Genomic DNA, 11,263 nt, shown 5'->3' with positions numbered 1-11,263 from the left:
TCTCAAGCCAAGATTTAGGTGAGATGCAACCCCCCCCCCCCCCCCCCCCCCCTCTTAATTGGTACAAGCTCAACTATAATGGTTCTTCTCTTGGAAATCCGGGACTGGCAAGAGGAGGAGGTCTTATTCGGGATGACAAAGGAGCTATTAGAACTATTAGAACTACCACTAGTGTGGTAGCGGAATTGTGGGCCTTAAGGGACGGTATCAAGCTATGTATTGCTTTAAAAATTCTAGCGGTGGTTATTGAGTTAGATGCTCAGGTAGTGGTAGACCTCTTGAAAAAGAATACTAGCCATTCAAGTGGCATTGGGGCTTTGCTAAGTGACTGTAAGAATGGCCTGAGGGAGATCCCAATGGTCCAAATTCAACATTGCTACTGGGAAGCAAACAAATGTGTTGATTCCCTTGCTAGGAGGGGTGCTCTTTTGCCCCAAGATTTTGTTATTTTTTTAGAACCCCCAGCTAAGGTACTGTTTTTGCTTAGTTTGGATGTATCCGAGTTGTAGTCTAATCGTGTTGTTTCTGCTTAATTTTTAATAAAGCTTCCTTTCTACCAAAAAAAAAACCAATAATGTGAAGTGGCATAGGCAGTCTGGTATGGAAGAAATGGTGCACTAGAATTGATTGCCTATAGGCTACAGGTATAGTGCATCTCCCATTTAGTACTAGACCTGGTTGAATTTGTGTTATTCTCAGTCATTGCTTGCACTAGAACATATCTGGAAGGTGAGAAACCAAGGATTTCAACATACAACAGGTAGCAACCAGACTTAACAACAACAAAATTCTTATTTTAGCAACAAAAAAAATTTAAATTTCAAAAAATATATATATATTTTTTTACAGAAATTCACAGAATTGAATGTTTTGACACACTAAACAGACTTTCTCAACAGTATTTACATTGCTAATTTCAAAATTCTTCCTCCAGCTTTCTATATAGCCAAATACAGAATACCTATAAAATTGCAACAGATTCACCAAACCTGCTATCAAAGTTTCTGCTTGTTGTGACCTACAACTCCTGTTTTAGCTTGGATTCGGGGCCTCGTGGTGCCCCCCATTCTGCTTTGCTAATTGGGCGTCTGATACACAAAAGTATGTGGAGCACTTCACTTTAATTTTTTATTTTTATTTTAAAAGGAATACACTGTAGCTTTACAGCAGTAAAACTCAACTTTGAACTGTACACCAACCCACCGCCAAAATAAGATCACAAGGTGCTCAAAATGCTATCTTTTGTCTCCTTCCAAATGTACTTCAGCAAGCTCTGGTTTGAAGGACTCTTCCGCTGCTTCACCACGTTTGTCAGGGCTTCCCAGCTTCTCATCTCTCCTTTCCAAGTCTTCAAGACTAACTTTTTCTTTTTGTCCTTCAGTGTCCACTTGATTATCAATTGAAGCTGTCTGAAGCACGCGTTCATTGGAATTCAATGAATCATTACCACAGCCAGAGTTTATGACCTCAGGCATACCTGGTTTCCTTTCGACTTCTGGGGAACAACTGGATTCATCTTCAGAAGAGCCACCCTCTGCTATACTTTCTCTCTCTGTCACTACCGATTTATCAGATCGAGATCTTGACACTTTCCGGGAAATTGCATGCTTTATGTCACGAGCAGATTTCCCAGCACCATGTTTTAGAAAATTCTTCACCTTATCTTTCATATTTACTTTGCTTGGGCTTTCTGGATTACTCCCGTCAGAACTTACATTCCCTCCTTTAGGATTCTCATCAGAGGTAGGTCCACAAAGGTTGTTATCCACAACAATCTTCACACCAGTCTCATTGACTGCCCTAATATTAGCATGTGGGGAAGGACTGGGCTCCACAAAGCTGCCTAATTGATCCCCCGTTCTGGGACTCCGGTGAAATACTGAGCCAATCTTCCTTAGGCCTCTCCGAACTGATTTCATTCGATGCTTATCATCACAATTTTCATCATCACTGCTGGAGTCATTGTTAAGGGACCCAGATGCCACTGCATTAGAGTTGTTCACAGAACCATTAGTCTCACTGCGAATTTCAGTATCAATACGCCTATTCTTTCCTTTTCTAGGCTCCCATGTCTGTGCAACATCACTTCCTGGGTGATGGACCCATATCCCCGTCTCTTTTTGCCCTTCAATATCAATGGGCTCAAAAGTATCAGCCATTCTTGGAAACTTATCTGATGTTACAAATGAGAATGAGTCTTCAACAGGAGTCTCACTCCCAAAGGAGTTTCTTTTATCTTCAATGTCCAATGTTTCCTTATCACAGGGCTGATCATCTACCTGTAGAAATTATGTGACTATATTCATATAAAACTAAGCATCCATAGAAGGAATGAATTTTGATTCACAAAGCAACTTAAACCTCATTTTCCCCCAAATTCTTCTTCAGGAGAACATAATAAACGAGAAAGAAAATGTAATGGGTACCTTTTGACTGTCCTTTTTTCTGTCTTCAAGTACAGTTATTGCAAGATGCAACCTCCCCATTTTAATATTCTGAAGAGTTAACCACAAATCGTGCCTCTGGCCATCCCTAAGATCACTGATGTTCACAGAACAGTCCCTGTAAATAGTAGAAGGATCAGTAAAACCTATAAAGAATACAGCTTTGGCAAAGCAAATTGACAGGAAAACAGGGAACATAATTTATAGAAAAAATATGGACTATTAAGTAAGACCCAACAATATAACAGGAAGGGAAAAAGAAAAAGAATCAGTAGATAAGAAAATGTAAAACATTATATGCATACAAATACCAAAACATATCAAATCCAGATTCCAGACCCTATAGCCAAATCTGAACTTTATATACACAAAATACATTTTACGCAGGCTACACAAAAGTTATCTAATCTATTTTTCAATCAATTGATCAGGTTAATTTTAGAATATATGCCCAGAAGAAACTCTAATGAGTTTGGAAGACAGTACAGGAAAAGCCATGTTTTTAAAATCAAATAGTTCAGGTGTATAACATAGAGATCATAGCCATCAGAACCAGATCAAAAATTGATCAGAACATGATATATATATATATATATATCATTTTTTTGATATGGAATGGATGTAAAATATATTCGAAAGAATAGGTTAGATGTTGTGTTTATAATTATAAAACGCTTTTAAATGATACATGTTGTACAGTAGATGATAGAACTGAACATGTTAACAACGGTTATGAGCATCAGTGGCCCCAAAAGATGCTTGGTTTAAAAAGCAAGCATTATGATCAAAAGGAAATACAAATGCAAATGTGCGCACACATGCCAAAAAGAGGAGAGGTGAAGAAGACGAAAGGACATCAAGACACTAAAAAGTACTCATAAATATTATATCAAACAAGTGGAAAATGATATACAAAGTAAGACAGTTACCTATAAAATGAAAAGGAAAACATAAAAGACATTCATTGAGTATTTGCAAAAATTTAAAAAGACCCTCGCACATTCCACTCATATACATCACAAAAGTTCAGTAACATACCCAAGGGTGTCATCGACAAAACGGTCCTTGTCACAAACTTCAACAACAAGCATATTAGGCGACTCCCATGTAACAATTGGGATCTTAAATTCCTCTTGCCATTTCGGAGTCAGAGTTTTCCTTTGTATCTTAGTCCTGAATCTGTAATCTCCCAATTGGCCTTTAATATATGGATCAGCCAATCCTGAAAAATAAATCCATTATTAGACTCAAATTTATAATATTGCCAATATCTTAAGAAACAAAGAGAAATATAATTATGAAGTAACATATAATCCTAACAAAAAATGAACTAACCATTTAGATCTGACGGTTTCATGTCGGATGCTTCAATAACTTCTACTTTAGCATGGGCAATGGGTTCCTTCCCATCCATTGAGAACCAGGTTTCTGGAATTTCAAATCAATGCATAGTTGATACTTCAGTGAAAAAAATTCGGCATATATATTCAAAAAAACAGAGAAGGAGATGGCATGACAAAACTTTGGAAATACTAAATAAGTTCACCAATATTTTTTAGAAGAAAAAAAAAGGTGCAATCCATTGGAAGTTAGGACTTAGGTACTTTACAATGTAAACACCTGCTATGGGTTCTAGAGAAGCTTGTAATAGAGATCAAAACCTTCCACACCCCACACTAGATTTACAGATTGTACCCTTTGGGTTAGTTAATACATGACAAACAGAAGCCAGCAACAATTTTCCCTTGATAAATTACCACTTGCCTCAAAAACTTAAGCTGTTAAGGGTGAATATAATCACTTAACCACTATTCTAATACTCGCTCATGTGTGGGCCCAAACTTACCCCTCAATAAGTGGAGTCCAACAAGTGGAAGTTTTAACATTTAAATGAGATGTAGGGTGGAGACAGGGTTTGAACTCTTAATTACCTCCTTTGATATCATGATAAATTGCCACTTATCACAAAAGCTGAAACTGTTATGAAATTATGAATTTAATCACTCTCGTCTAAAATGATAAAATACCATTATTCCAATATCATCTATTTTGTCCTTCCAAAAGGGAAGATGATGCATATCAAGAAGCTTCCACAACAATAATACACCCTGCCAAAAGCTTTTAAGCAACTTATTCATCTTCATTCCACACAAAGTACAGACAACTTACTGCAATCAATACCAAGCAGAAGATTAACTCCAGGTCCTATTTCTAGACAGCTACATTTCCCAGAACAGCCAGCATTTCTCTAGTGGCACACCAGTACATCTAAATTCTAAACTCACAAAAGTGTCACCTGATTATCTGCAAGTGTCATACTGCCAGAAAAAATGTTCAACAACTTTCCTTCATCATGGTTTGGGTAACCAAAAAACCAAACACCTTCTATGGTAAAAAATGATATATTTTCTGGCCTATTTTGAACCACTCAAAAATCTTAACAAGTTAGATAGAATACAGATGTATGGATTCTTTGGAAGTTCATGAAATGTTAAATGTTGCATTCAAAAAATTTCAGTTGATGGCTATCAGGCTATATTTACTGGCAATGGAATGCTGAAATTACATTACAAAAGGAGTAAGGGAAAGCAATTCTGGAATATAACCCTCAAAATGCACAGAAAATATTCTCAAAAGAGTGATGAACAACGAGGTTACTGATTCTGAAGTTCTCCAAACAACATTATAATTACACATGTGGAGATATATTCTTTGATGGCATTCTTTCTATTAATCACAAAGCAATGAAACACATACAAAATTATGTGTGAAGCCTAACTGAAATATATTTCTGAAGTAAACTACCTGGCTCTGGTGAAGCAAACTTCTCCATGTCAAGAACCAGCATATTGGGCTGCAAAGATTGCCAAAATTTAGATCTATAGTAATTTCTCATAAAAAAAATAAAAATAAAAAAATAAAATAAAAAAGAGAGAAGAAGAAGAAAAGAAGTTCCTATAAATGAAAATATTAACTAAATTCTGAAAAGTTAACATTGATCTTCAGCAATATGCTTCACTCAGCTAAGCACAAAGTCATAACAAGGTGTGCAACAATAGCAAAACAATAAAAAATAATTGACAAAATAATGGAGAATCAAAGCCAAAAAGTTATACCTCAACAAGTGTCTGCTCAAAAGCAACGGATAGAAGTTTATCCTGGTCAAGAAAGGTACAAATAATCAGATACAGAACGAGCACAAGCACGTGTGTGAGAAAGAGAGATGCAAAATGGGAAGTCAAGCACTTATTATTTAAATTTTGATATAAACTTACTAGCCATCCAGCAATGCCTGGAACTTCCGTGACATCTAGCCCATGATTAAAGAGAGGCTTGATGGTCATTTGAAAATATGGAGGCTCAGCAAAGCACACCCGCAAGCGGCTGATGAAAGGCCACCCACGAATGAATTTCACCCCAATCAAGACCTACAAGAGAAAGAAGAGCATGTACAATACAATGAGAGCAGAAGAACATTTCATTTGGTTGCCAATGAGCACAGATCAACAATTCCACATATTCATTAAGGTGAAGTTAAATAACAAAATCTAAACGATGTCTTCTTTCAAGTTCCTAGGATGATTCTAAAGAATCTAAACCGTTGACAATTTTCACATCCCCATCACTATTGATGAACAACCCTCTCCTTCCTCCACATGCATTACATACATATATAATTGCACTCAAATGGATGTCCAAAACTTTCCTGACTAGAAAATAAAGTTTATTCAAAATAAATATTGGTGATAAAGTAGTGAAACTTGATTTTCAGTAAACAGTCCATTGCTAAATCAGTATTCTATCAACATAGAACAGCCTACTCAGCTATGCAATAAAATTATTAGCCACCTCGCTTTTCTCTCACCAAATATCAATAGGATATGGTATGAGGGAAGCTGATAAATCTATTTAATGTATTAAAATTCAATGGAGATTGTTAGAAAAGATACCGTGGGATAGAATTTACAAGATAACAAAAACTACAACTGAAGTTATAAAGAATGCAATACCATACATTACAAACAATTAAAGTATACATGTTAAGCTTAAGCATAGTTCTAAGAGACTAAGACACACCCCCCAAAGACAAGGAATACATGTCAAAATTTTATTACAAGTAAACTGAAAAGTAATTTCCATCAATGGTTGCACACACAAAACTCTATCAGCAACATGTATTATCCTACTCAGTGCTTCCAAACAGTCACAGATACCAATCAAAACTCAGAAGTTACAACCATTTATCTATTGCATCTCTACGAAATAAGAAGAATACTTTGCATCTAAAGCTAATTATCAGTAGTCCTTAATAGCAAGTCACTATTAAATATAAACAATTTCCCTTGCATGAAAGAGTGAAGAGAACAATTTTATATGTGTGTGGGTGTGCGTACATATATTAGATTATGTTTGTAATTAATAAAGTTTCCATTTTATTTATGTTGATTAGCTAAAGGTTTTTGCTTTTGACTTCAGTCCCCCAAGACCAACTTCCTCGCTTTGCCCCTACTTGAGTTCATATATGTAAATTTTATATCATTATACATGCCTACCTATAGTCATGCCTACAAACAAACACATATCATACATACACTATACATATCCATGTTTATGAATGCAAGTATGTTTTGCATAATTAGAACTAAGATACTGTATACTACCTGAATGCACTCAATTTGATCGACTAAAAATCAGTGAATATGTAAATCTTAAAATTATAGTCTAAACTACTTCAACAAGATAAATTTAAGTCAGTCCATACCTTCCCTTCAACATGCATGCCTGTCAAATGCAACTTTGCCACCATTCCAAATCCCAATCTTTTCCTTAGCTTCACAGCAAGTATTGCACTCATATCTTCGGCTGTGAGAAAATTCATCCCCAACTCAAGAACCTGCAATCATTACACTATAGAATCTCAGCTTAGCTGAAACCTTTAGTTACAGCCACAAAGATCACATAAGAAGACCAGAGTCCAATATAATAGAGTAAGTGCATACCAAGTGATCATCGTCAGAAGAGTTATGAAGAATCCTCATTTCTGTGAACATAGGTGGGTTTCTTCCCAAATACAAGTGTTGAACCACAGCTTTCTTCTGCAAACATATTAAATGCATTGATCACATTAATAAATAATAACCAAAAGTGTATCTAAACATTTTTTTTATAGGTCAGTGTATCTGAACATAATCACAAGAGAAAAAGTTACAAATGGTTTCCTACACATACATGAAAGAGAGAGTCTAGGGGCACAACAAAATATTTAAACATTTTCACAACACCCTGATGGGTTGTGATTGATTGAAACCTCATTTTTTTGTGAAAATGTTGTGAGATTTTGTTGTGGCCATAGAAGAACTCTACATGAAATTGAAAAGAACTACCTATTAAGAGATTAGATCAATTATAGTAAAATAAGAATTCTCTACAAACTACTCAAAGAAGCTCATTTCTTTACTAAAAAGTTACACATGTATGTAATAGATTTTGGTGTTGAACTCACAAACTCAGCCTCCACTCATTTTTATGGGAGGGAGAAGGGGGTGCTATTTAAGCTAGATTGGCCAAACTAATCAAACGAACTTCAATGCTAGAAACAATTGATGATAGTATGCTTCAAAATCTAAAGTTAATCCACAGTCCCATCATTAGCACAATAGAATGGTATTTGTGCCAAGATATGCACGTGCTCATACTTTCATACATCACATGATTTTAATATTGAAACAATGAGTTGCTGCAACTTGAAGGAAATTCAAAATATAATTTCAGTAGCTCAGAATATTTAGACACCAAAAGAGAATACGGCACTAAATTCTAAAGAACTCTTGACAGATCTAGGTCACACCAACCACCATATTCCTAAATGGTGACCATTAAAAATTTTCTGGAAAAAAAAAAAAAAAAACAAAAAACAAACTTTGTATTAACCCAAAAAGATACAATCATGCAAAACCAGAGTATTGGATATATAATATTTGGAAGATGATACATACAGCAGTCCATGGTTTGTACTTTTCCAAGAACCAAGGTATGATGGGCAAGAGAATCTTTTGTGATGCAATCTGTTCCATACATATTGGCCATATCCTCTCAACTGCATGGTTCAACCACCGCACTGTTTCAGAATCAGAAAGCACCTGAAGTAAAAAAGAGAAAGTAATAAGCATTATGGATTAGCCAGAAACCTATATCAATACCACAATTGACTCTCAAACACACATATAACAAGAGCATCCCAACAAAAAATAAAACGAACATATAGTATATCGATCTGCTAAGAGTTCATTTTTAAAATTTCCATCTAAGAATATTAATCAAGGAGGGTCTTATTTCAGTTTCAGATCAATTTTATATTTTAATTTGTTTTGCTGTTGTGAGGCCCAAGAATTTGTGGTCTTGGCCCATTTTTACATTGGGGCCCAAGGCTCGAGCCGAGGAGGGGTATAGCCGAGGACGTGTAATAAAAGTCCAAGTAGTCTTGAGACATAACCGAGGATAATTATGTCCTCGGCATATCCGAGGTTCCCCTGAAAGAAAGGGGCAAGAACGGTATAGGAACAGTTTTGGAAAATACCTAAAATATCTGCATTGATAGAGAAAGGACCGCTGGACAGTATGGCGACCAAAGACAAAGGGAAAGCTGCCATTACTGCCATTGAATCCTCTGCACCTGACAGAACCATGCTCTTCAGCTTTTACAACCACCCCCAACCACTTTGGGTATGGGCTGATAGGACAAGTATCAATCCTGAAAAGTCGAACCTACACGTGGACGCTGGATGAGGGATACAGGCTAGTATAAAAGGAAAAGTAAGCAATCTAAAAAGGGGGGCTGGGGGAAAAAAGGTCAAGAACCAGAGCCTCCCAGACTGCCTCAAGGAGAAAGACTCCTCGAGCGAACACGGCTTAATTCTGTATGAATACCACTGACTAACCCCCGTCCAGTGACCAAGACCTAGCTTTTCAAACCCACGCTCTATAAGTGATATTGTTTGGGCCTTTTTACGTGCGAACCCAATATCATTTTGGGTCGTTACAAATTGAGTCCTTACAGCTGTTTCACTATAATTTTTGGGAACCAAGATTATAATCAATTCTTAAGGTTAAAAATTTAGGTTCTCCATTATTACATTTATCATCAACCCAGTCAAAGAGTACACAAGAACAACCTTTAAAGCAAATAATCACAATTGGAAAATGGGGGAAAAAAAAAAGAGGGACAGAAATAATATTACCCTTCTCTGATTAGCTTGTTTTCTTTCTTCAAACTGTAATTTCCTTTGCAATCTCATAACATACCTCTCATGAACCTTTCAAAAAGACAAGCAAAATGCATATTTAGTAACAAGTAAAAGCAATACAAAAATTATTTAAATTTTATTTTAAAGAAAAAAGTAAACCCATCACAGAAAATCAACTTTACAGCCTAGTCTTAACATTAAAATCACACAAACCACAACAAAGAGCATCACACACACACTAATATAATAACAAGAAATTCTGGGTGTGATTATAATTTTCCTTTTGTAAAAGGGTCAGCTTCTTTTCTTTAATTTCCTTTGATTCTTTAAACCTTTAATGGAAAAAAAATATATAGACAGAAAAATAAAGACACTAGTAAATGATACCAAAAAAGAAAAAGCGAAGAATCAAATAAAGTAACAGCAATTCAAAATAAAAAGACCAAACCCAACACAGAAAAGCAACTTTTGACTTACTCTAAACATTAAAATCACACAACCCACTACAAATAAACATCACAGATACCCAATATCTTAAAAACAAAATTCTGGGTGAGATTCTGATTTCCCTTTCGTAAAGTGACTACTTCTTTTCTTCACTTTGCTTCTCTAAACCTTTACTGGAAAAACTGGCACATGAACAGAAAAAACAAAAAATAAATACACAAAAATCTAAGAGAGAAAGAATTACCAGAAAGAGATATATGAGAGAGACAAAGTAGGCAACCGGGTGGCACCAATTGAAATAAGAAAAGAACCATAGGGATAGCAGCACAATCCCAACATGATGCATCAAAGTCACCTCCGTTATATCCATCTTCTCTTTTACTGTAATCCCAATTCAAAACAGCTTCTTCCTCCTTTGTTTTTGCTCTTTCTTTTGCTGATATAGTATTCACAAACACCTTTGTTTTGATTCAATTCTGTACATCATAACCCCAAACGCACCTTCTTCTACCAACAGATCATAAAACCCACAAAGCCAAAATCAACAAAAACTGGGCCAATTCACTGTTGCAACTTACAACCCAATGCTAGTAATCAAAAACCCAGATGAGAAAAGGTTGCGTTACTAAGAATTCAGGGTGTGTGTTAGAGAGAGATGTAGCTAAACGAGGCAAAAATGTAGAATTGAATGAATGAATGAAGTGGAGCAAATTTGGACAGTTGTATAAAAGATGTGATTATTGCTAAAAGGGTAGTTATTTTTTTGGGAAAAAGCAAACCGCCGAGATTGAGAGAAGAGAAACGACTCAACAGCAAGTACGGCAGAGACAAAGAGAGAGAGAGAGAGAGAGAGGAACATTAAGAGCATTGATGTCCTCTTAACCATGGAGCTGATTCGTTTTGAAGTTCTCGCTCGTTCGACTGATTGTTGCGTGCCACCTGTAATTTATGTGTCCCAAACGTGTTCAGTTTACACCTGGGGATGATAATTCCTAAGGCCATGTTTGGTACACGTGTTTGAAAATATGTGTTTTGTTTTTTGAAAATATGTGTGAAAATATATGTGGTTAAAAAAGTGTATGAAAATATATATAATATATGTTTAAAAACTGAAAAAGTATGTTTGAG

General features: G+C 35.7%; 1 protein-coding gene across 1 annotated transcript; it reads right to left on the bottom strand.

Moving 5' to 3' along the window:
* Positions 1-773: 773 nt before the first annotated feature.
* On the bottom strand, positions 774-11,060 carry LOC126720889 (C2 domain-containing protein At1g53590-like). The gene is made up of 12 exons (XM_050423734.1): positions 10,380-11,060; positions 9,683-9,757; positions 8,441-8,584; positions 7,445-7,540; positions 7,207-7,338; positions 5,720-5,872; positions 5,561-5,602; positions 5,250-5,298; positions 3,780-3,872; positions 3,483-3,666; positions 2,427-2,562; positions 774-2,279 (listed from the first exon to the last, which is right to left on the bottom strand). Exons 1-12 carry the CDS (start codon positions 10,503-10,505, stop codon positions 1,236-1,238), a joined length of 2,274 nt encoding a protein of 757 aa, XP_050279691.1. The 5' UTR covers positions 10,506-11,060; the 3' UTR covers positions 774-1,235.
* Between the last annotated feature and the right edge of the window lie 203 nt (positions 11,061-11,263).

The sequence above is a fragment of the Quercus robur genome, chromosome 4, assembly GCF_932294415.1.
Source record: "Quercus robur chromosome 4, dhQueRobu3.1, whole genome shotgun sequence".
Taxonomy (NCBI): domain Eukaryota; kingdom Viridiplantae; phylum Streptophyta; class Magnoliopsida; order Fagales; family Fagaceae; genus Quercus; species Quercus robur.
The sequence above is the reverse complement of the archived record's forward strand: the minus strand, read 5'-3'. Positions and strand labels throughout refer to the sequence as shown.